Source organism: Arachis duranensis, chromosome 8 (assembly GCF_000817695.3).
Source record: "Arachis duranensis cultivar V14167 chromosome 8, aradu.V14167.gnm2.J7QH, whole genome shotgun sequence".
Classification (NCBI taxonomy): Eukaryota; Viridiplantae; Streptophyta; class Magnoliopsida; order Fabales; family Fabaceae; genus Arachis; species Arachis duranensis.
In genome coordinates this window covers 8,007,825-8,035,278 of record NC_029779.3, presented here as the reverse complement: position 1 = coordinate 8,035,278, position 27,454 = coordinate 8,007,825, and the positions used below count along the sequence as shown (strand labels likewise).

General features: G+C 34.9%; 1 protein-coding gene, 1 non-coding gene and 1 pseudogene across 2 annotated transcripts; 2 read left to right on the top strand and 1 right to left on the bottom strand.

Annotated features, from left to right (window-relative positions):
• The first annotated feature begins 9,834 nt into the window (after positions 1 to 9,834).
• TRNAW-CCA (transfer RNA tryptophan (anticodon CCA)) lies at positions 9,835 to 9,906 on the top strand. Its single transcript has one exon. It is a non-coding gene; the product is annotated as a tRNA-Trp (tRNA).
• Positions 9,907 to 10,224: 318 nt separating this feature from the next.
• Positions 10,225 to 12,698, top strand: LOC107460600 (rust resistance kinase Lr10). The gene is made up of 3 exons (XM_016078979.3): positions 10,225 to 11,062; positions 11,351 to 11,377; positions 11,500 to 12,698. Exons 1-3 carry the CDS (start codon positions 10,393 to 10,395, stop codon positions 12,618 to 12,620), a joined length of 1,818 nt encoding a protein of 605 aa, XP_015934465.1. The 5' UTR covers positions 10,225 to 10,392; the 3' UTR covers positions 12,621 to 12,698.
• Positions 12,699 to 15,035: 2,337 nt separating this feature from the next.
• LOC107460601 (rust resistance kinase Lr10-like) lies at positions 15,036 to 17,497 on the bottom strand (annotated as a pseudogene).
• Positions 17,498 to 27,454: the final 9,957 nt, after the last annotated feature.

The following is a 27,454-nucleotide window of genomic DNA, read 5'->3' as shown; positions in this document are numbered from 1 at the left end:
AAAAGCGATTTTATAAAAATTTGAAAAATGGTTGTAAATGCAGTCAAATAAGAGAAAAACTGAATCACAATCTCTTAAAAAAAAGACTTGGAATAAGAACTTAAAAAGGCACACTGCATCAAGACAAGTTCAAAGTCATATAAAAAAATATATCAATCCAAAAGAAGGGTTTAAATAGAGAAAGACAGATACACCAAGAGATTCAAACAGACATATGCAATTAGGATCAAACAAGAATGTATATGAATAGAGGAATAGGGTTGGAAAAACCAAACTACTTTCCAAAAGAATAGGCAATAAGAACTTCAAGATAGGCTAGGAATGAACAAGTCACATGACTCCAACAGAATTCAAAACACGTAACTGAGTAACTTCAAGAAATAGTTTCTAACGTTCCCAAAACCCACGACTCGCGTTACCTATAACTTGTATATCGTCTATGACAACCATTAGTGTTTCCATATACATAATCTACTAGTTTTAAGCCAGCCAAACTTAATACCAGGAAGTATGTAATGCAAGGCTAACGATGTTAATCACTAGACCGTCATCTGCATAAAGCTCTAACTCTCGTTATTTGAATAAGACTACTACATGACAGACGCTTAGAGTATGCAATTGAAGCATAGTCAGTCCATTCCTCAAGCTCTATAGGAAAGACTGCTCTGATACCACAAATGTAACACCCTCACTATCAGAATGTCATGCTTCTGGCTGTGCCACTATGATAGCCTGGATATTACGACGACTCTAATTATATTTAATACTAAAATAGGAGCCTGTTTAAAACTTAAAACTGCATAACCTTTCAAAAGAACTTTTTCGTTGAAAACATATATATACATACAGACCAGATACAATACTTTAAAATTATATATATACATAACAATAACATACAAACATACATATCACAAATTTATATCCCTCTTACAAAATTGGTAAGGCGAGGGAAAATAATAATAACTAAGATAATATAAAATATCGAATAAACATAAAATGAAAATAAACTCTTCTAAAACTTCCTCTCCCATATCTTGAAAAGAAAAAACTTGTAGGGGAGTGAGAACATCGTCTTTGCTAGTTCTCACTATAGGTTTATAGAATGACTATAATAAGATATGTAAAATAATTGCTTTTAAAGTACAGTGATCATTTCTCGTCTTATGTGTCTTTTCAAAACCAAAGGTTCACATTCAAAAATCCAAAAATCTTTTTTAAAGAGAACTTAGTTAATTCTTCAAAATTCAAAACCTTTTTCCTTTCTAACTTGGTTAATTCCTCAAAATCAAAAACTTTTTCCTTTTTTGTAAAATCTTAAAAGTTTTTCTAGACAGTATGAATGACCAACCTGTTCCAAGTATAAGTTGATTAAGTCTATGTTAAACCAGTTTAATTTTTCATCCTTACTAGACCATAAACATAAAGGAAGTTACCTAAGCTATATAAATGATCATATTGTTTCAAGTATATGTTCATTAAGTCTATGCTGAAACAATCAAATACTTTATACATAACTAAACCTCAAACACATACCAGCCACGGCCTCAAACCCATCACGTAATCAAATACGGCCTCAAACCCAAACAACTCAATCAACATCCAATCACCACAATCCAAACAATTTCAGTCACAAACACAATCAAAGCAATTACATCAAGTATAGCAATTAGCAATTAAACATAATTATTCACATAGGTAAACCAATTACAACATGCACACCCAAATAATGTCACATAGATGCATATGATGAATGTCTGCCCTATTGCCTGTGATATCACATTGTCGGTTCAAATGCCAACCTGACGCATTTTCATGGGAATGTCGCCTTCCGGTCACAAATATAAATGGGATCCCTCCACGGATATAGTGCCAGACATACCCACGTATATAGTGCTGGGGACACTCTTATGATTTGAAAGGATGTGAGTGGGATACTCTGCCTCCGACCTTACGTCTACACGTAAGCAGGATTAACCAACTGTCCTTACGCCGGCGCCGTAATTTTGACAAGCGGGATTAACCAACCGTCCTTGCCAGGCGCAAGCGACTTATCAACAATCTCAGTAATATCCACAATCAATTAGGCTCAAAATCTTATTTAAAAAATCATTCTTCGCCCCTTTACTTTCAAATAATAAATGTATTCAAGAACCACTTATTCTAAAATCAATTTTCTTTCAAAACAGAGCCACTTTCCGCAACATCTTTCTAAAACTCCCAAACGACTTCAAAACCATACCAAAATCAAAATCTCTTCTGAAAGACTCAAAATTATTCATTCTAAATCAGGATTTGGTCATAAAATTCTTCAGCAGAGTCTCAAAACTTTAGGAGAGAATAACCTAACTCATTTTCTTAAATTCATTGAAAACCTCTAAAACCTTAGCTTCTTGATTTGAATAAATAAAATAGAATTTAAACCAAAACCAAGTCATGTATCTAAATATTCTGAACTAATTTCAAAACCAGCTTATTTAAACTAAAACCAAATCATTTAAACCGAAAACCAATTTCAATTTCATTCATAAATCTGAAGCGTTTCCAAAGGCTCGAAAATTATTTTGGTTTTGCTAAATCAAAATTTCAAAGAATACTTCAAACTTTTCCTAAAACGTCGTAAAGTGAAATTAGTCAATAAAAATTCAAGTTTCTTTTAAATCCACCAAAACTCCTCCAATTCTACTTATTTAATCAAATTGAAAAACATAAGTATTTTTATCTTTAAATCGACTTTAAAATATAATTCTTTTCTTAAATGAAATTACATTCAAAATATAATAATTTTCTTAATAAAATAAGTTCAATCCTAATTCATTTATCAATAATTCAATTCAAAGCATAATTCATTATTTTCAAAATAACGTTTCAAACAAAGTCTTGAATTTTATAAAAATTTCAGCAGAATCTCCCCTAAAACTTGGACTTTGCCATCTTTTTCGGGTCCCAACCAAACCAATTCTCACCCCTTTCCAACGAGTTCAAAACCAAATCAGTTTCCAATAAAACAAAATTCAGACTTTCAAATATTAAAATCATTTCAAATCAAACCAATTTCAGCAACCTCCATTTTAACAAAATCATTTAATAATTCAATCAATAAACAACCATATTCATCCAAGACAAACCACACAATTCATAAGACTTACATAATCACTAAAAATGCATTTCGCACGTCCATATCAAATGATAGCAATTCCAATTACAAAAATAAATTTTTAGAAAAAGCTCCTACCTTGATAAGTCAATCCCTTAACCCAAACGCATCAAAGAAAGATCTTTTCTCTCAGTCCGCGATCAGCGGAAACCGCAACCTCAGCTCAAACCATTATCGCAGCAACCACAACAACATTAAGCGATATACAACATTCAAAGTACGAGCCTACGTTACCAGGATTTCAAAGTTTATAACCAAGCATAACAGAATACTAACACAGGGGTTTTTGAAACATAAACACTTACTGTAATAAGAAAACAAAATAGCAACGATCTCTAAACCGGTTTGGTAGCAGTCATCCTAAGCAACAGCGGCAGTCAAAACTTCGGCGACTGCGGTTGTAACAACATGCAGTGATGATAAAGGTTCTCAAAATATCAAAAGAAATGAAAACCAAACTCAAAACCCTTACACATCCATGAGAAAATTATGGCGGAACAAGTGATGGAGCTTTTTGTGGAGGTTAGTGATGTTTGGTGGCGATGGATCCGTCCACTCAACCTTTGTGCAGGATGACCCACTTTTCACACCACTTCCGATTCATGTTGCTAGTCCAGTAGAAGACATGTACGTGGATGATGAAGACTCTGATGAGGAGTATGTTGCAGATAGCAACGATAGTGGTTATTCTGAACATGATGAAGAGAAGGAGTTTATACTAGAGATGCCGGCCAAGGCAGTGGTGCACTATATTTTGCCTCCCTCCCACTCAATTCTTGTACTATCAAATGTACCAAGTCACTATCATGCATTAGATCTAGACGCGATGCATGAGAAATCTCTATTTTCCAATACCGGAGATGGACTAGATTGTTCGACTTGTCCGTCATCAGGTAATCTCCAATCAGTGACATGATGTAACACCTCGCATACTACCGGAGGGTGTCTGGATCAGTGGTCTCGAGCATATGTCAGACTCGCTCCTAGAGCCATGTCAGCTTCAAGGACAAAGACTCCTTTCTCTGCGCTCCCTGCTGCTGAACTACTGGAGGCCTAGAACCAAGTAGTCACTCCACTAACTCTCAGATTTTCGTGTCGTACCATCTGTAGAAATCATGGAAGCACCCCCGCATTGGTTCCCCATGCACATGTAACCTGAGGTAGTATACAACGTCTTGTAAGGTGATGATGCACTCACCCCATGGCAGGTGGAACATGTGGGTCTCTGGACGCGAATGCTCCACAAATGTCGTGATCAGTGAGTTGTCAAAGACGAAGTCCCTGAGAGGCACTGTGTCGCCGAAGCTAACCTCCCTCAAATATAGGACGATAGCATCCGATGGTACAAGTGTGTGACTTCCTCGCCGAGAAAGAAGTAGGCGATGTCTCTGACAAAAAATAAATGATCACAATTAGAAAATAAATAATCTAATTAACAAACTTTTACTTAATAATTTAATTTAGGTAAATACAGAATTACATAATTGTTTACTTAAAAAATAACTTCTACTTTGATAGTTAATAACTAAATTAATAAATTAAAAAATATATAATTAATAAATTAACTTCAAGAAAAACATCTACCACATAACATTTAATATCTAAATTAATAATTGTGTACTTAATAACTTAATTATGAAAAAATCATAACCACATTCCTAACATCATACCTTATCAGTGACTTGTTGCTAACGATACATTTAGCCACTTAAATCATAAACTATATACTAGTTCTTGGCAAGTATTTTAACCATGACTATACATATATGCGGTAACATAAACCTGAAGATAACAAAACTAACCGCGAAGTCGGCTGTCCCAGCGACATGTCACGTTGCATTCAGTCGATTGATGTCCGGATCACGTGCATTTGCGCGCGCCTTCTTAGAGTTACTCAACAATATGGTTAGAAAATAATAGAAAAGAGAAAAAAAGTGGCCGAAAAGTTGAAAATGGAGCCTGGAACGTTGCTGTCAATGACATGTATATATAGGTCCGCCCAGTCTTATTTCGTTTATAGTGTAAATGAGATATATATGTGTCACTCATTCTATCTTATCTCGTTTACAGTATAAATTTATCTCGTTTACACTATAAATAAAATAAGACATGCTACATATTTTCGTAATTATTTTTAAAATTATTTAACTCAATAAATAAAATATTTTTTATTTATTTAAAAAAAATTTATAAATAAATGATTTGCAGATTCTAATTTTTTTTCGTTGGTTAATTTATTTATCTATTTAAACAAATATTATTTTATACATATAATAACACATTGATTCACAAATTTTTAACAGAAATTTCAATCCACATCGACCTGTAAAATACGGTGATAGAAAAAATATATATAACAAGACCATCTATTGTGTTTAGGTTAATAGCCGCAACAAAACATGCCAATAGTTCCACATGCTGAGGAACAATAATGTTGCACCAAAGACCAAACATTGTAAAGTGTAATCCTCAGCCATTAGAGTTAGTTCAGCTCAAGTTAGAATTATTTTCCAAAATAGAATTTAGTAATTCACAAACAGTTTTGGAGATGTGTCTTTAGACTTATCTCTCCCACCTATACATTTTATTTCGAAGATTCCAATCTAAAAAGTTTAACTAAAATATTAGATATTTACCAATTTAACTAACACTATATTTGTTATTATTATATATTCTTAGTTTATAAAAAAGGTGGATTGATATATATATATAATTGAATGGTTTTATATAACTATTTTGAAAAATCATTTTTTATGTATTATATTCTTTATTTATTCTTCAATTACAGAACTATTATTTTGTATTTATTATGTTATATATAATTTTATTCTTTTGATAATAAATTATATTAATAGCTAAAAATATAAAAAATATGATCTAATAAATACGTACTGAGTAATTATAAAAACTTTTTCCATACAAATTAGGTTAAAGATTACTCATATTTAGAACAATAAATTTATGTGTTTAAGCGTTTTTAAAATTAAGTCTCCAATTTAGTTATCACGTACTTTTTTTTTCTTTTATTATCCTCTTGATTCTCCTTCAATATCATTATTATTATTGTTGTCTGTTTATTCTTCTTTTATATATATTTAGCAAAGATATAGTAAATTATTATTTCTATCTACGAAAGTTGAAAACGTTGATATATCTATCTATAAAAAAAGGAAATTATCATTTGTACTCATGAAATATAGATTCCGCACAACAAAATTATCAAAACACTAAAAAATAACCTAAAATTTCTAAATTATCTTTATCTTTACCACCACTTTTTAATTTCAAATCCCACCACCACGCAAACTCTTCTTTACCACCACTCTCATCCCCAACTACCACCATCACTGCCGCCATCCAAAATCTGCAAGCTTCCCAGACGACTTTCCGCCACGCAGTCTCCGCTCTCTTGGCCTTCCCTTCCTCCTCCCTCTGCGACACAATCACCCAATCGTGCACTGCCGTCACCGCCGTAGCCGCAGCCGTAACCGTCTCCCCGCGCCTCCAGTTGCACGCTTTAGAACTCTCTGTTGGCGTATCCCTCGACCGCCTCCCTTCCTCCAAACCCTCATCGACCTCCTCCACCGCCGACGACGATGGACCTCCGGTGTTGAACTCCCTCATGGCGGCCATAAAATGCTCCCAGGAGAACCAACGGCGCCACCCGGATACCTTCCACTTGATGCAAATCTACAATCATCAAAACCCTCAGTTCAATCAAGGAATGGCATCGTTTCTGAAAGTTGAGCTCAAACACTTCGTTCTTTCAATTTTCAGCCTACTAACGCTCCACTTTCTAAAATCTTCTCAAGAACGCGCTATCTGCTCCCTATCTTCCTCTGTAATCTTGACTCGGTGGTGGTGGTAGTGGAGGTGGAGGGAAGGTTTGGTTGGTTGGGGTGGCGAAGAAGTGTGATGCGTATTCGAAGTTATTGGGTTTGTTCCAAAATGTGAAAACGGATTGGGATCTGTATCCTATGACCGTCACACCTGTTACCCCTTCAATGGAAGGATTCTACTCTAAATCTAAGTGCGTCTTTTTCTTTTCTTGGAGTTACAATAAGACATGGTTGAAGTTTGTACTTGTTCTGTGTTTGGTTGAAATAATCGTTGTTTCTGAAATATTCGTCGGAGGTACAGGAGGCATTTTGAATGATGGTGGTAATAGGGTTTAGGATGGTGGTGAGGAAGGGTTTCATGGTGGTAAGATTTGGAATTGGAAAAATAATGGTGTGGAGTAAGTGGTGGTGGTAAGATAATTTGAGAATTTCAAATAATTTTTTTGGATTTGAATAGTTTTGTTAGCAAAAATTTATGTTTTATGGGAACAAATGGTAATTTTTTTTTCTATGAATAGACATATCAGTATTTTTAACTTTTGTGGATACAAATAGTAATCTACTTGCAAAAATATTAAGTACTAAAAATTTAATGTATAGTATGAAAAAATTAGTGTACAACACATAAAAATTCTATGTTATATCAAATAAATTTTTTTGTTACGTATAAACATTTTTACACTATATTTAAAAATTTATGTATAAATATTTTATTATTTAATTTATATCAATTTAATTAAACTTCATTAACAAAAATATTTGTATAGGTAACATTGTCGTCCTTGAAAATCTAAAACAAACTTCTCTCTAATTAAAGCTTAGACCCCTCTATTGAAAAAGAATTAAAAAAACTTAAAAGCCATAAATTGAGCCAAACATTTAGCACCACTAACTGCAGAATCTGCCAAGAGACTAGATACCACTTTTGGAGAGACAAGTTTATGATTGACGAAAGCACACGTGTCACGTGCTCATCTTTTTCTTTTATTTTACTTGGAAAATTTTAACGTCGAAGTTCTTAAGCATCTTGTACAGATCGGATGTACTAAAATATAGACTGGTTCTAACTTCTAAGAATTCTTATTTTCATTTTTCATGCATGCATTTTGAGAGGAGATTTTATTTTATAACTTGCTATAAACAACAGTTTTTGAATTCCCATGAGAAACTTTATGCTCTTTAAAAAATTATTAGAACTTAAGTTTGAAACGTTGTTAATTTATCGAAAGAAAAAATATCATTATTCAAATGTACGGGGAATTGTTAATTAATTAATTAATATGATTTGTTTTCCACGTTTATGATGGCACCTGATACCAGCTTCGTGGGTGGTGGCCACATACATTGCTCATTCCAAGATGCTAACTTTGGATGACAAATATTTCTTTTTTATTATTATTATTCCCTGGAATAGAAACTTCTTACTTGCTTTGAAAAACATTATTTTAACTTTTTATTATTTGGATAATAATAATACCACATATAAAGGAGATAGGAGAAGTTTTTAAATTTTTAGTGACAGATAGGAGAAGAATTTATATATAATATAGAATCATTATTCACTATATATAACTTGTAAAAAAATATATTTTACTATTTTAAAAAATTGAACCAAAAAAATTCTTAGTTACCGTATTAAAATATTTATTATTTTAGTTAACTTCATATTTATTATTATATTATAAAATTTTTAAATAATAGAAATGTTATTATCTATTGATGCGCACTCATGTATATATAGAATGTAAGGTAATATTTGGTAAGGATATTAAAACTAAAATTAGAGACTGAGATTTAGTATTGTATTTGATAATTAGAGATTAAATTTTAATCTCCGATTCCAAAATTTCAATACCTTCAAAATTTGGAAACACAGAAAGCTAAAATTTTTTTAAACGAAAGCAGAAATTTAAATAATAATTTTTTATTCAAAATACTCTTTATTTTAAAGTTGAAAATCCAACTCTACTTTGTTGGCCTTTTCCTTTTTTTGCATGGTACACGTTCATCCAACTCTCTTCTTTGTCTTAGAAGCTCTACTCTCGCATCCTTGCACTTTTGTCGTTGTTCGTCTTTATGTCTTTGTTGCTGCTCGTTCCTGCGCTGTTCGAAAAAGAAAATGGAAAAGAAGAAAGAGAGAAAAGAAAAAGAGGATATTTTATTTCTGTTTCTATATTTATTTCAAACCAAACATAATACTAAGATATAACATAGTCTTACATACTTTACACAACACAATATTAAAATTTATTTCAATTTCTGATTTTGAATTTCTATGTCTTAGCTGTCTCTCAATTTTAATTTTTTTTTTTCCAAACGCTACCTTAATAACATGTAACTAAATATTACAAACTTCATCTAAATGTGTTATGTTGTTCAATGTTCACTATGAATTTTTCTTTCGGTGAGATATTGAAATAATTATATATTTTTTTAGCTGGGACTTAGTTTAACTAAAAATTATGTTTCTCTTAATATACTGCATTTAGATTTGAAGCTTGACAAAACCAAATAGTAGATAGAGCTATCTAATCAATCTAAAAGAAATATAAGAAGCATTTAGTTTGTATTTTTATTTTTTATATTTTCTAGATTTTGTAGAAAAAAAAGGAGAAAATAGTGAAAACAATAAAGTTTATTTTCTATTTTTATCTTTTATTTTTTTTCCCCCAAATTCAAAAAACAAAATCTTTATATGAGAAAAGCCCGAAACGATTTGTTCCATGTTGCGGAAAGGCCCATGTAGAGTTCTAAACCGTCGAATCAATTCAGTCGAAAAAAAGAAACTGTTGGACCAAGAAAACGTAAATTATAAAAAGCATGCAGCAATTTAACAGCATAGGATCCGTGGCGCAATGGTAGCGCGTCTGACTCCAGATCAGAAGGTTGCGTATTCGATTCACGTCGGGTTCAATATCCCGATCCTAAGCTACCTCAGTGGATCACATTTTTTATTCTTTCATGGAATCACTGTTTTCTGATAACATTTCTTTCGTTCTACCTTAGGTGTAAAATCCATGCTCTTCTTGTTTAGGTAAGTTACATAAAATTAGCTATAGCTTTATGCAAGGACTAGAGAAAAGTCTCGTGGAAAACGTGTGCCTTCAGTCAAAAGTCAACTTGTATTTGTGTTTACTCACAAGAGGATAATTATTGTTTTAATTACTTTGACACAATACACTCAACTTCGGAGAAACACCCAAAACCATAAAAGACGTTGCAATATTTCTTTCTATCCCGAAAGCATAAGCACCACAAACTTTAGAAGTGGAAAAGACTGGGAAGCTATGGAGTGATTGAAAATTCTATTAAACCCAAATAAGGGGTTAGAACTTAGAATCTTAGTGCTTTCATTTCATGTGCTAATAAACCACACAAGAATCTATACTACACTCTAACATGGATTTTTCTTTGATTGGAGTTTTGTTCATGTTCTGCTTCAATGTAGAGTTAGCACTAGCCTCTGATACATGTCAAGTTTTGTCATGTGGAAATCAAGAAATCCGGTTCCCTTTCAGAATCAAAGGCCGGCAGCCGCAAAACTGTGGCTACCCGGGCTTTGATCTGGTTTGCACAGACAGTAATGAGACTCTCATTGAGCTCCATGATTCACTGAATTTCAGTGTCAACAAGATTGACTATAGAAAGCAAACAATTGAGTTATCATATCCTCATAACGGTTGCTTTCCTAGGCTTCTTCATAGCCTCAAACTTTCAGCTTCACCTTTCAACTTCAACATGAAAGCTGATGATTACTATGGTGACTATTATTTCTTTAACTGTTCAGCACTTGAAAGAGATTACATGGAAGGTTACTTCATTCAATGCCTAAGCACCTCGGCTAGTAGCATATATGCAATTCCATCTAGTTCAAAAATCGAGTACTTGCCTCTCTCATTCTGCACCAAAATGTTCAATGTTTCATCAGTCCCGAGAATATTCGTTATTGAGGATGCTCATCTTCATCTGAAATGGTCTGAACCAGACTGTGGACATTGTGAATCAAAAGGGAACAGGTGTAGTTGGAATAGGACAAAGAATGAATTCAGTTGTTTAGACAACCATAAAGGTAGCTTATTTTTTTATTTTATTTTTTCATTTTGTTGCATTTGACATGACTAATAGCCAATTTAATTAAGCTTGACTCTTATTGTTTTGGAGTAGATTCTTTCTTAGATGTTATATTAACAAATAATTGAAGCAAGTAGATGAATTTCATGAAAACATTAAACATCCAAATCAATGAATCGGTCCATGATTCCGACTAGCTTTATGCACCTTTTAACTTGTTAAACAAATTCAGGGTTATTGCTTTTTCAAGTGATTGCATGATCTAAGTTTACTGGTGTTGTTGCAGGACCATCAACAGCTCTGGTAACAACAGGTTAGTTTTCAACTTCATTATGCCTTCTCTTTTTTTTAATGCTTTTCTTGGTATCATTATTAATTAGCCTGAAAGCAAGTAAATGTGAAAATTTTCTAAAGATGGAGTTTTGATGAATGCAGGATCAGTACTGGGATCATTTTTCCTTATCCTGCTAACCGGTGCGATTTACTACATCTATGATACTTGCATAATACAAAAAGAAAAAGAAGCAATTATTGAAAAATTTCTTGAAGACTACAGAGCTCAAAAGCCAACCAGGTACTCTTATGCTGAAATCAAGAGAATTACCAATAACTTCGGCGACAAGTTAGGAGAGGGAGCCTATGGAACTGTCTTCAAAGGAAGCATCTCAAAAGAATTTACTGTTGCTGTGAAAATGCTGAATAATTCCCAGGGAAATGGGGAAGAGTTTGTCAATGAAGTTGGTATAATTGGTAAAATCCACCATGTCAATATTGTCCGGTTGGTTGGTTTTTGTGCTGATGGGTTCAGAAGAGCTCTTATCTATGAGTTCTTGCCGAATTCTTCGCTGCAGAAGTTCATAAATTCGCCGGACAACAAGCAAAACTTTTTGGGCTGGAAGAAGTTGCAAGAAATTGCTTTAGGTGTAGCTAAAGGTATTGAGTATCTTCACCAAGGTTGTGATCAACGTATTCTCCATTTTGATATCAAGCCTCAAAATGTGTTGCTAGACCACAATTTTACTCCTAAAATTTGTGATTTTGGTTTAGCTAAATTATGTTCCAAGGATCAAAGTGTAGTGTCAATGACAGCAGCTAGAGGAACTTTGGGATACATTGCGCCCGAAGTTTTCTCAAGAAACTTTGGAAATGTATCTTACAAGTCTGATGTTTATAGCTACGGAATGATGTTGCTTGAAACAATTGGAGGGAAAAAGATAACGGAGGATGTAGAAGAAAATAGCAGCCATATTTACTACCCTGAATGGATTCATAATCTTTTGGAAGAGAAGGAAGAAATGAGAATTCATATTGAAGATGAAGGGGATGCTAAAATTGCTAAGCAGCTAGCAACAGTGGGGCTTTGGTGCATCCAATGGCATGCAGTGGATCGACCATCAATGCAGACAGTGCTTCAAATGTTGGAGGGAGACCAAGACACATTACCAATACCTCCTAATCCTTTTGCTTCCACAGGGCCTTCAAGAAAATATTCTAAAATTGGTGTGCCTGCAAGACAGATTATCCAAGATTTAGAAGTGATCCAAGAATTAGACTGATTTCTTACTTGGAGTTGTCTGAAAAGTTTGTATTTTCTTTTTAAGTTGCCGAATAAAAATCACTTGATATAATCCAAATATATTTGGCCTGTATTATATAGTTAGCTACATGGAGTAAATTGTATGTACTGTTATGTTAGCTTAGTTTGGTCGTTTGCCATCATATGTTCTAGCAGATGGTGAAGTCTTCCTTGTTAGATACCAAACAAATGACGCATCAAAACAGAGAGATGAAAAATTAGAAATTTGTATAAAATAATTTTTTTTGAGAATTACAATTTCTCTCTATCATAAAGAGATTACAATAAGATTCTCTCTTGACAAAAGGAGAATACACCTTTCTCAGAAAAAACCTCTCAAAGAAAAGAATTTGATGCACTTCTTTGATGTAAATCATCCATCAATTAGAGATAAATAATTTTTCTCTGTTTTTTTTTATTTTATTTAGTTTTTTACCAAAATAACTTTATACTAATTTTACATTCTTTATAACTTAATCTCCATCTCTCTTTTTTGAACTCTCTTCCAACAATTAATTTTCTCTTTTTGCAAGTATGCTGTTCTTACACTTCAGTTTACTCATCGAATCACACCATATATTTTTGCACTATATAATTATAAAGTACTCTTAATCAATTTCAAACAAACTACTCTTAATCTATTCACTCAACAAAGTTGTTGACTTGTCTTGTGCCTGAAGACTTTGACAAGGTCGTGCTGCAACTTGCAATGTCAATTTCAGAGATAGATAAAGACTAAGTGTGTGTTTGGATTGTGGTTGGTCAAACTGGAGTTTGAATAAAAGTGATTTTATAGAATTGATTTTGGATAGAAGTAAGTTTGTGTCAACATGATTTATGTTTGGCAACTCTTTACCAAAATTGATTTTGATAAAATAAATTTTGTTTGGATAATATTAGTTAAAATCACTTTTAGATAGATAATTACTTAAAAGGACGTGACATTAAATTATAATATTATTTTTTTATACATGTTTAATTTTTTTTATATTTTTTTCTTATATAATTTTTATACAGTATATTTTTAATACTCTTAGTACTCTTTTTTAGTACATTATAATTTTTAACTATTATTATTATTATCTAATGGGATCAATAAATTCTATTATAAAAAGATAATAATAAATATAATACACAAAAATTATAACTATAAAAATATATAATGTCAAATAAAAAAAATTAATAAAAAATAATAAAAAAGAATTCATATAGAGAGAAATAATAAGAATTCTATAAATAATGCAATAATATGTATAAAGGATAAAGTTGGTAAAAGAAAAATAAATATTGAAGGTATTAGCTAAAAGCACGTTAGTGCAACGGAGAAGCTAAAAATTATTGCTTCTTGTAAACGTGGGTTTAGGAACAAAAGCACTTCTGCGTTTGTAGAGAAGAAAATTAGCCAAACAAAAAAGTGAAGCTTTCAAGAAGCTCTAACGTGCTTTTTTCCTTCAAACGTGGTTACCAAACACATCCTAAAAAGTGACAACGCCAACCAGGTTCCATGAAGAGGAAGAAAAAAGATTGCGATCCAAGTGATGGTGGTCCTAAAAACAAATTAAAAAAAAATTAAAGAAAAAATGTGATATATATTCATTTGCACTCACTCTCTATTGTTCATTTATTTTGACCATCACTCTCCCAAGTCCACTCACTCTCTTTGCAATGGATTCATCAAATATTCGTTTCACTACACGTCTAATTCATGGGAATTTCCTTAAACAATAATGTTCTTTGCCCATTCTAGGCACTTAACTTATAATACTTTCGTTAAATTGTAATGTTTACCTTTGTCTTATAGGAAAAATTTCTTTCAATATACTCGTATATGATGTGCTCCAAGCACAAAAGATTGATGTGCAAATCAAACACTGTCCATTCACTAATTTTCCACAAGTAATGCGCGTAACTTTTTGTTTTCTTCTTCTTTTCTTTCCCCCTTTGCTTAGACGTGATGCTTTTTTTTTTTCAGCTAAACATAGCTATTCAAGTCGTGATAATGAAGAACCTAAGAAGATAAAGACCATTTCTCCCTCATTCATTTAGCATAGTAATCAATTCTTGATGGTGGTTTTTGATTGTTAAATTAGTTAATTAAGTTGTGGACTTAAGAGTGTAAAACCAGTTTTTTATACCAGTAGTAGACAAGAGAATTCACCATAATTATTGGGAAAATGATAATGTCATTCTCATTTTTTATAGTGTCACTATTCACATAATTGTTTTGTAGAATTTAATTTTGATTGGGAAAATAGTAGGGCTGTATGCATTTGGGTTGGATTATAAGTTAAAGACGACATTTCTATCCGAACAACTCATTTAAGTAATAAGATAAGAAAGTATATAATCTTGAAAAAACAAAAATTATATATATAGAACTATCTAAGTTGATGAGAAAGTATATATAGAAGAGGACATAGGAACCAATATCTTGTCATCATATACATCAGAAATACTAATATAGATGACATAGCCAAAGACACAAGCTAGCTAGCTACAGAGCATGCAACATTATATCAAAGTAGAGTCCAAACACATTATTTCTATTCCTTTGAATCACTGACTGAACAGACGTCATCACAGGATAACTTTGAACTGTTATGAGTTGTAGTATCTTCAACATTCTCCTCCGTTGGTGCATCAAGTGGGTACAAGTATGGTTTTGGAGGCATTTGTAAGTCATCGTCTTGTTCTAGCATCTCCACAACTCTCTTCATTGAAGGTCGATCATTAGGCTTTGTTTGTATACACCACAGTGCCACAATCATCATTCTTTTTGCCAACTTCATCTCTTCATCTGTGTCATTTTCTATTGTTATTTCCCTTCCATCCTGCAATTCATCATAAACCCAGAAGGGAAAATATATCTGGCTGGAATTTTCAGTGTGTGCATTCAAATTCTTCCTTCTACTAGCCATCTCCATTAACAACATTCCAAAGCTATAGACATCGGCTTTGTATGAGATTGCGCCAACATTTCTGTAGAAAAGCTCAGGAGCCATGTACCCTATGGTTCCTCTTGCTGCAGTCAGAGACACAATGCTTTTATCAATGGGAGACAGCCTTGCAAGTCCAAAATCAGAGACTTTTGGGTTGAAGTTCTCATCCAAAAGAATATTGTGAGGCTTGATGTCAAAGTGCAGAATTTTCATGTCACAGCCATTATGCAAGTATTCAATACCACGTGCTACTCCAAGGGAAATGGTGTAGAGCTTTTCACAACTTAAGGAATCATTCTTCTGAGGGGAAAATATATATTTTTCTAATGATCCATTTTCCATGAGCTCATATATGAGAGCACGCTTTGATCCCTCTACGCAGAAACCAATAAGTTGCACTATGTTGACATGGTGAATTCTACCAATAGTAGCAACTTCATTGATGAATTCTTGGCCATTGGATTTAGCCTTATTCAACAACTTAACGGCTACAAGGCGGCCACTTCGAAGTTTTCCGTGAAAGACAGAACCGTAGCCTCCGTTCCCCAGTTTTGTCTTGAACACTCCTGTTATGTTCTTGATATCCCTGTAGGAATATCTAATTGGCATAATACTATTGTCGCTTCGAAGAAAATCTTCAATTGTTGGATACACAGATAGATGCCTCCGTCGCCATTTATATATGCATAAAAGAATGACGAATGGAACTCCAAGTAGTACAAATTTCGCAAGAACATACAGAGCTGCAACAGCTGCAAGGAAGATAGAAAAAGAGCAAATAAATCATAAGGTGTCTCAGTTCGGCACTCTTAAATTTTTTGTAATTTAATTCGTAAATTAGTGTTTCTTCTCTAATTTTTTTTTTTTGGGAAATAGAATAATGTTCCTCCTGCACTGTTTAGCAAATTTTGAACTATGATAGTATGTTCTTCCTGTTTCTCAATTCTGCTGCTAAATTCTGGTGATGTTCATTATCCCATGAGGTACTTGTAGAGGAAGAGAAGGACTTACTTGCTGCATAGAACAGAAAAAGTCCAATCGATTCTATTATACCTGCCAGGAACATACCGGGAAAGAGAAATTATTACTGCCTGACATTAGGTTCGCATTATGTTAAAAACACATGATCTCATGTTAATTTAAATAAACATGTATCATTTTGACATCGAAAAAGGTAAATTAGAAAAGGCAAACATAGATGCTCAAAATAAGCAAATTAAATTAGCAGAGAGACGAAAGATGTAACTCCATTCTTCATAGAATGCTGGAAACCAAGAAAGTTCAAAGCCATAAAGCAGCAGAGTACGGACGATAGTGCATGANNNNATGAGGGATACATCCACTCTATGCGGCACGAGTCTGCAACCGCGAAATCCCGGAGGCGTTTGTGAAAAACACTGACGAGGTAGAAAGCAGTCCCAAGTGCATCGGAATCATTAGTCATACAAGTAGCATTATCAGTTGCGATGACGTCATTTGGACACCTCAAATATACCACCACGAGAGTCGTCAATTCAAGATAATCGTAGCGTAAGGAATAATAAGGAGGGCGAGAAGTGTAATCGTGGCTAATATTCGCATCCAGGAGTCGGATCGTGTAGTTGTTGTAATTAATTGACTGAACATTGAACTTTCTTGATCTCCAATACAGGACCAACTGGTGATCCTCCTCGCAAGAGAGGGTGTACCTTTGGTCACCACATTGGGTTGGACTGTCTTCTAGCCTGAAAGGATGGCTTATGTTATGCTTCCCGCACCATTGAGATAGACACTTATTATGTGCTGCGCCGGCGGTGGTGGCGGTGGTGATGAACAAGCACAGGCACGATAACAACAACACAACAACGGATGACATTTCTTTGGTCATCAGTAGAGCAGAGCAGGTGGCTGTGACTAATCTCACTTGATAAAGGACGACTAACACCGTGGAAACTTACATGCTCCTTCATCCAAATCAACTGCTGTTGACTATCTCTATCACGGTTCACCCAGTCAACTCTGATGGTTTCAGTGGCTAAGAGAAGGAGGGTTTGAATCTTAGCCCTTTTTTTACTTGCTAACACTTGTTGGACTTAGATGAGATTTTTCTGTTTTTAGCTCGTTCCTAGTTACGAGACATTTTCATTTTGTCTCGTCACTTGGCACGAGACATTTTTGGAATTTTGCTCCTGAACAGTAGAAACAGAAATGAAGTAGGAGGGAAAGAAGATTACACCCAGATATATCCTGGTTCAGCTGCTAAGTGCAGTGCAGCCTACATCCAGTCTCCATCTCTCCATCACAACAATGATGGAATTTCACTATAATCAACTTGATTACAAACTGTAAAGTGCTAACTCAACTTACAAGGGGATTTCCACAGAATCATGAAACACAACATAGACGTACAAAGGAACTCTAAGACATCTATGGCTTTTTCTTTTAATTTTGCACTCTCTACCTTTTTCCGCTCTATGGCTTTTTCATACAAACCTCACTTGTTTGCCTTTTTCCATGAGACTCAAGACATGACAAAATTAAACAGAAAAATTACAAAATAGAAAACATTGAAGGAGAAGAAAATCAATAAGCTTACGTAGCTATGAGACTTCTGTGCCTTGCACTCTCACTTTCTTTCCTTAAATCAGACCATGACTGTTCACCCATTTTATAGAGAAGTGAAGCCTTCACAGTTGAAACACAAAACCGAGCTTAGCTTCTTTTCCTTCAAAGCAAACCGGTTCGGCCACAGAGAGAGAAGAGGAAACTCATGCAAATACCTCTAGTCCTTCCTTGGTAATCACTCTTCATCAATCCGAGCGCTCCATCCTTGGCTTCCTCTCCAAGATGGATTTCTGGCCCTTGATGCTTCATGATGATGATGGTTTCATCTGCTCTAATCTCTGCCTCTTCCATCACTTCGCCACTCTAGCTACTTCCTGTGGTGGTTGAACAGAATCAGAGACAAGCCATGCCTCCAAGAATCTCTTCCTTGCTGGCCGAATCTTCTTCTTTCTTTTTGAGTATGAAGGATCCGAGATTACCTCACCAAATCTTACTACATTTGGTGATTATCTCAGCCACAACATACTTTTGGTTTTCTTTTTCTTGCCATCATTAACTTGATGGTCTTGATGCATGCAGCTTCTTCTTTTTCCTTTTGGTAGCTTAATGTAGCTTCCATGGTTGCTGTGACATGACCGAAGGAAGAAGAAAGAAGGATTAGAGAGAGAAGAAAGAAGATATTCAATGGATTTGATCAAATAATTAATGTAGCAAAGAGAAGGAATAAAAGTGCACTCAAGTTTCCTACTTCCTTTTACTGAGAGGCGTGTAGAATCATTAAAGTTATCAAATCAATTTCTCTCTCTCACTTATGTTTCCAATTCTTAAATTAAATTTGAAATCCATCCCAAAGTGAGAAATGAAATCCGTTGGAAGCTTGTAACATGTTTAAAGGAATGGGTTTTAGTTAAAGAAGCATGCAAGATGAATTGGGCTTATGATAATGTTTGAATTCTGGCCCAATAACAAGAACAATAATTCAGCCATAACAAACAAAATATTTTTGCATCAATGCTGAATGTATTTATAAAACACTTGGGCTTGCAATTTTCCTTTTATTTTCGGCCCATATTAAAAACCTGCAACACAAAATTATTAATTAATATATGTTCAATGAAAATCAAATTAATAATTTTGTATTTAACTATTTCAATAATGTTTGTTCATCATTAAAATAAATTTGAGTTTTCAAACTCATCAATCTCCCCCTTGATGACAAACATTATTAAAATTGAAATGGAAAGAAATTAAAGATTAGAGTAAAAAATACTTCCTTTGAATTTGAATTTCTCTCCCTTTCTAATTATCACATGACTCCCCCTTAATATATGCTATTTTACCAAGGGAGGTATAAACCTGTAACATTTTAATCAAGCCTCAAAATAACAATGTTATTTAGCATATTTATTCATGATGCTAAATGCTTGATTTATGAGCAGATTTGAATGATATACAAAACTCATTTGTTATCAATAACCTGATTTTCTGCTCAATACTTTACACACATCAACTGAGCACAAAACAATGTTGTTCAAAAAATTCAATTATTTTCCAGTCAAAATATCAGAGCCATATCATTCAAGTAAGGAAAATATTTTTGAATCACACATGATCAAAACATGGCAGCTGTTAGATATCACAGTTTAAAGGAACTGCCAAAAATAAGTTTTCAAACCAACATGTTTACCAAGATGAGTAAGAATATTCCTATTTCAATAAAAGCATGTTCATCAAGATAAATCAACATCCAGGCATTTATGTAATCCTAATAGTATTATTTGTCAAACAACATCATAAGCTACCAAATGCCAAATGCACTATCAACATGCATTCTTTAAACAAGAGTGATCATAAATTTTCAATTGAAAATTTCATCCCCTGTTTCAGCAGATCCTCTCCTGTTTCATTAGTTTCAATTTCAATTTTGGAAACTAATTTTTCTCCCCCTTTTGTCATCAAGGGGTACCTACACAAAATATGAAAAACACAACAAAATATCCATAATAAAGTAACAAGAGTGTATCAAAGTATCATAGAGCAGTGAGTATCAAGTCATGCTTATACAAAAAAACAGATTGAGCCTAATGGAGCCAATATCAAATAAAGGTAAAGAAACAGTCATTAATCATCAGAAAGATTGAACTCTGAACCGGAATCATCTTCGCAGTCCCCTGTTCCCATTTCATCATCAAAGCTCTTAATCATGAAGCCAACCCTTTCGTGACATTTCTTCCAAACCCTTTCCTGTTCATATTCCAATTTTCGGGCAGTCTTGTGGGATTTGAACATCAACTTGGACATGTTGCGGAACTCATTGAGAACTTCCCGGATTGTTGCAGTGCCATTTGAGGTTTCAGGACGGCTCTCCAGATCGCTGAGAGATGGTTCAGAGTGAGCAGACCGCTTTCCTTTCTTGCCTGAAACTCCTCCTCCTTTAATCATTGAAACCTTGTTCTCAACATATTCATTAGTCAAATCAACCTTAAAATACTCAAATATACATGTGAGGAACATGCCATATGGAAGATTAGCCTTTTTAGTACTTTTCACTGCTTCCCACATATGACGTATCATAATGTAAGCAAATGAAATTTGGGAAGAAGTAATGAGAGCAAATAAGATAATTGAATCAGAAACTATTACTCTATGGTGAGAACCGCCTTGTGGAGTGAGGATGTGAGTGATGATACGGTGCAACAGTGAGTTCTCAGGGCCGAGTGCTCGATGAGTTGGGATTAGTCCATCCAAACCAGAGAGATTTGCACAGATGTGTTGCAAGACTGTTTGCTGTGCAATGCCAACTTGATCATCCCACTTATCAACCATGTAAACTTTCGGCCCTTCATCTTCATACCCAAGGGCAGCGCCTATGGTTTGAGGATTGAGGGTCATGTAAACACGCTTGACGTAAGAGTGGATTGAGCCATCAATCAAGCGCATGTTTGCATAGAACTCCCGGACCAGCCCTGGGTAAACAAATTTCTGAATGTGAATCAGCGGAGTCCACTTCAGAGCATCAAACATGGAAGTAAAGTTGATTCCTTTGGTGGCCAGTTTTTCAAGATTTACCAAGTAAGAGAGGCAGAGAGGACGTTTCAGCAAAACCTCTTTGTGAAATTCATAGAAAGCACATGAGTAGAACCGAGAGGGATCAAAGTGGGAGTGATTTTTGTGAAATTTGTTCTTGAACTCTAGTGACTCCAAATTTACAGGTTCTCTTGTATCATGCAATACAAAGCTTTTCTGCTTTTTCTGAGAGCTTTTTGTATGTGGAGTAGTTCTTTTCGGCGGTGATGAAGGTGGCGAGGTATGTGATTCCTCTTCATCTTCTTGAACACTGGATTGCTTGTTCTTTCCAGTCTTTTCTCTCCCTGAGGATTTGTGAGCGATAACCTTGTGGCGCATGGTTTCGGTCCTTTTGAAAGGAGGTGAATGAGTAGAAGAGGAGGTAGAATGAAGATGGATATGTGTATGAGTTTGAGGTGATGAAAAAGGTGGGCTTTTTGGAATGGGGTTCGGCCACTTCTGTTTTGTGCCGTTTTCTTTTTCATGGTAGGATGAATGGAGAAGTTGAATATGAAGGGGTGAGAGTGCCGAAAAGAGAGTGAGGAGGAAAGGAGGTTAGTGGTGCAATAAATGTAGATTGGAGAGAGATGATGGGGAAGTTAATAACTATAATGGCGCGGTTATTAACCAAATGGTTTTGAAAAATGTGGTTTCCTAGAATCATGGGATTAGATGGAGAGAGGGATTTGATTTGACAATAACCACTTCCAATAAGATTTGAAATGACAACCAAAAAGATTTTGATTATCATAAAATGAGGGATCAATAAAAAAATCAAGGTGGGGTCAAATAAGATTTTGTGGGGCCCATGAGAAGCAGAGTCTGCGCAGCCTCCCCCTTAATCATAGCTCCTCCAGCACGCCTTAATTTTATCTTGTCCATTCCTACGAGATAAAACTGGACAGAATCAGACATTCACAAATTTTCAACATGGCTTAAATCAAACATTCCCAAGTTTTTCCTCAACAAATAGAATCTATCTTCACAGAGGGGTTTTGTAAAAATATCAGCAAGTTGTTCTTCAGATTTTACAAATTGAATATCAATAGTACCCTTTTGCACATGTTCTCTAATAAAATGATATTTAATTTCCATGTGCTTTGTTCTTGAGTACAGAACATGACTTTTTGAAATATTTATTGCACTCATGTTATCACAAAATAAGGGTATACTATTGATCTTTAATTTGTAGTCTTCCAATTGAGTTTTTAACCAAATTAATTGTGAACAACAAGCAGATGCGGATATATATTCAGCTTCAGCTGTGGATAGAGCCACTGTGGCTTGTTTCTTGCTTGACCACATGTTGAGTGAGCTTCCAAGGAAGCAACACATACCGGAGGTGCTCCTTCTATCCACTCTATCTCCCACATAATCTGCATCACAAAACCCTACTGCACAAAAATCATCAGATTTTGGATACCATAAGCCATAATCACATGTTCCCTTAATATATCTAATGATGCATTTAACGGCCGATAGATGGGATTCTTTTGGGTGAGATTGAAATCTTGAACATACACCCACACTTTGCACTATATCCGGTCTAGAGGAGGTAAGATACATTAATGAACCAATCATTCTCCTATACCGTGTTTCATCCACATCTTTGCCATTATCATCTTTTTCAAGTTTATTGTTTGGATGCATTGGTGTTCCCATTAGTTTGGAATTTTCTAAGCCAAATTTCTTTATCAATTCTTTTGCATACTTGCCTTGGTGAATAAAGGTACCACTAGGAGTTTGTTTAATTTGGAGGCCAAGAAAGAAAGTTAGCTCTCCCATTAAACTCATTTCAAACTCACTAGTCATGAGTTTTCCAAACTCTTTACACAAGGACTCATTGGCGGATCCAAATCCAAATACAATGTCATCAACATAAACTTGAACAAGGAGCATATCATCATTAGATGCTTTAATAAATAAAGTTGTGTCCGTGGTACCCCTTTGAAATTGATTTTCTAATAGGAAGGCACTAAGCCTTTCATACCAAGCTCTTGGAGCTTGCCTAAGGCCATAAAGGGCCTTTGAGAGTTTAAAAACATGATTTGAAAAATCTTTATGTTCAAAATCGGGGAGTTGAGCCACATATACTTCTCTATCAATAAAGCCATTAAGGAAAGCACATTTGACATCCATTTGAAACATTTTGAAACCTTTATGGGCAGCATAGGCAAGAAGCAACCTAATTGCTTCCATTCTAGCTACCGGAGCAAAAGACTCATCAAAATCTATTCCCTCTTCTTGATCGTAACCTTGGGCCACTAATCTAGCCTTGTTACGAACAACTTGTCCATCCTCACCAAGTTTATTTTTAAATACCCACTTAGTACCCGTTACCTTCTTACCATCTGGATGAGGTACTAATGTCCAAACCTCATTCTTGTCAAATTGAGCAAGCTCCTCTTGCATGGCCTTGACCCATGATGGATCTTCAAGAGCTTGTTTGACATTGTTGGGCTCCATTTGTGACAAAAGAGCAAAGTTGCTAGGTTCGGTTTGCCTTTTGGTGGAGAATCTTGTTGTTATACCTTGAGAGGGATCACCAATGATGAAGTCATGAGGATAACCCCTCATAGACTTCCATTCCCTAGGCTTTCGGACAGGTGTAGAGCTTTGATGAACTTTTGGTGGTCTCACTGTTTCAGTTGCTCGTGCCTGCTCAGGAGACAAAATGGAAATGTCTCCTCCAATCTGACGAGACAAAACTGGGCTGACAGATTCTTCATTTTGCACAGATTTGGGAATTTCTTTACTTGTTCCATCTTTTTCACAATCTGAATTATTATCCTTTACAGTACTGGGAATTAAGTTAGAATCACAAAAGTAACATGTATGGATTCCTCTATGGTTCTATATTCTTTGAGATAAACTCTATAGGCCTTGCTTGTGGTGGAATATCCAACAAACATTCCTTCATAGGATTTTGGATCAAATTTTCCAAGGTTTTCCTTATTATTAAGAACAAAGCATTTGCATCCAAAAACATGGAAGTACTTAAGATTTGGAGGGGTTCCTTTCCATAGCTCATAAGGGGTTTTCTTTAACCATTTTCTAATGATTGTTCTATTCAAAACATAGCATGCTGTGTTCACAGCTTCAGCCCATAAAAATTTAGGAATCTCATTCTCACATAGCATAGCCCTAGTTATTTCTTGAAGGCTTCGATTCCTTCTTTCAACCACCCCATTTTGTTGGGGGGTTCTAGGGCATGAAAAATTATGAGAAATCCCTAAGTCATCACAGAATTTTTCAAAGTCTTGATTTTCAAATTCTCTTCCGTGATCACTTCTCAAATGGGCAATTTTCAAATCCTTTTCATTTTGAATTTTCTTACAAAGCGTGGAGAAGGCATAACATGCATCATTCTTATGAGCAAGGAAAAGTACCCAACCAAATCTAGAGTAATCATCTACCACCACAAGACCATAGTGTTTACCTCCTAAACTTTGAGTTCTAGTAGGACCAAAAAGATCAATATGTAACATCTCCAATGGCCTTTTGGTTGAGATTCCATCTTTTAATTTAAAAGAGGATTTCACTTGCTTGCCCAATTGACATGCATCACAAGTAAGATCCTTATCAAACTTGATGTTTGGAATTCCTCTAACCAAATTCTTTTTAACTAGCTTAGAAATTTGATACATGCTAGCATGCCCCAACTTTCTATGCCAAAGCCATTTTTCAGATTCAAATGAAGTAAAGCATGTTACATTTTGTTCCTTTAAATCCTCAAGAGTTAATCCATACACATTGTTGCATCTTTTAGCTTCAAATAGAACATCCCTAGTTTTCTCACAAACAACTAAGCAAACAAACTTCTTAAAAATAACTTCAAAACCCAAATCACATAATTGACTAACACTAAGTAAATTATGTTTCAAGCCATGTACAAGGAGGACATCATTTATACAAGATGAGAGATATTTACCCACTTTCCCAACTGCCACTATTTTTCCTTTTGCATCATCACCAAAAGTGACAAATCCTCCATCATATTCATCAAGCTTTATGAAGAAGGTTGTCTTTCCGGTCATATGCCTAGAGCATCCGCTATCCATGTACCACATATTTTCTTTTTTCTTGGATGCTAGGCAGACCTGATCTATCTCATTTGCCATGTCTTGGATGCTAGGCATACCTACAAAATGAACTCAAGTAACCTTTGGTATCCAAATCTTCTTGGATCCTTTCACATTAAACCATCTCTTATGTCCCAAATCATTGTAATAAAAAACAACCTTGTAAACTTGATCACCAATCATTCTTTCACCAAAGAAACATTGAACTGGAAAATGACCACTTCGGTTACACAATCTACAAAATCTTGGAGTTGCTATTTTGTTAAAGTAAGTGGGATCTTGAAACCTTGTGTCATTGGATGAAGAAGGTTTATCTTTAAAAGAGGGTTTCTCATCAGATTTATAAAATCTCAATCCAGCTTTATCAAAAAGTAGTTTTTGACTAGCCAATATTTGATTTAGATTTTCAGAACTGAGAGTAAATTTGGCTAAGTCATTTTCAAGATTTTTAACCTTTTCAAGCAACTCTTCATTTTCCTTAAAACAGTTTACATACGCCACTGCCGAGTGATCACTTTCACAGCTTAGTTTACATATGCAACTACCGAGTGATCACTTTCACAACTTCTAAGTTGGGCTTTCAACTGCTTATTTTCTTCCACAAGATCACAAGCAGTTTCGGCCTCCCTTAGTTTTTCTTTGAGAAAATCATTTTCAGCTTTAAGAATGAAAATTTGTTGTTCAAGATCTTGATTATCAGTCAGAAAATATCTTATTTTTTCAGAGAGGTGATCTATCATGAGATGAAGGTCTTCGGTGTCAGGGTTTTGAAAACATACCTGATCTACATGATTTGCCATGAGACAAGGCTGTGACTTAGTCTCAGATTCTTCATCACTGTCCGAGTCATTTTCTAAGTCTTCCCATGATGCCATCAGACCTTTCTTCTTTCCTTCTTTTTTCTTCTCCTCCCTTTTTAACTTGGGACAATCAGATTTGTAATGCCCCATTTCCTTGCAGTTGAAACAAGTTACTTTGCTAAGGTCTTTCTTCATTTTCGTTGAGCTGCTGCCTTTGCCTTTAAACTTCATCATTTTCCTGAATTTTTTGGCAAACAACACAAATTCATTTTCAGATGAGTTATCACTGGATTCATCATCCAGAGGGTTAGTAACAGAAGAAAATGCAATTCCTTTCTTTTTTGACTCTTTTTTCAAATAAGTGTTTTCAAAAGCAAGAAGATTTTCTCTCAAATCATCAAGTGTCATGGAATCAAGATTACTGCTCTCAGAAATAATTAAAGCTTTTGTTTCCCACTCTTTAGTGAGACATCTCAGCACTCTTCTCACAAGCACAGAATCAGAATGTGTTACTCCCATAGCATCCAAACCAACAGTGATGGTATTGAACCGTTCGAACAGTTCATCGATAGATTCTCCTTCCTTCATTGTAAACATTTCATATTCCCTGTTTAATATGTCTATCTGAGTCTTCTTAACAATGGTGGTTCCTTCATGAGTGATTTGTAATTTATCCCAGATTTTCTTTGCTGTTGTGCATCGTGATACCCGTCGGTACTCCTCGAAGCTGATAGCACAGTTGAGTAGATTTATGGCCTTGGCATTTAGCTCCACTTTCTTCCTATCTTCCTTGGTCCAGCTTGCTTCTGGTTTAAGAGTGACTACTCCTTCAGCACTTGTGTTAGTAGGAAACTGTGGTCCTTCCAGGATGATCTTCCAAAGCCTGTAGTCTACTGCTTGCACAAAGATCTTCATTCTCTCCTTACAATAGGTATAGTTTTTCCCATTGAAAAGAGGCGGTCTGTTACTTGACTGTCCTTCTGTGAGATTGTAGGACACCAGATTTGAGCCACTGCTTTCTGCCATGAGGATCTTTTCTCCAAGTTGCAAAGCTTGATCTCTTTGAGACCAAGCTCTGATACCAATTGATGGTTTCAGTGGCTAAGAGAAGGGGGGGTTGAATCTTAGCCCCTTTTTTGCTTGTGGTCACTTGCTGGACTTAGAGAAGACTTTTCTGTTTTTAGCTCGTCCCTAGCCACGAGACATTTTCATTTTGTCTCGTCACTTGGCACGAGACATTTTTGATTTTTCATCTGAACAGTAGAAACAGAAGTGAAGTAGGAAAGAGAGAAGATTACACCCAGATATATCCTGGTTCAGCTGCTAAGTGCAATGCAGCCTACATCCAGTCTCCATCACAAACATGATGGAATTTCACTATAA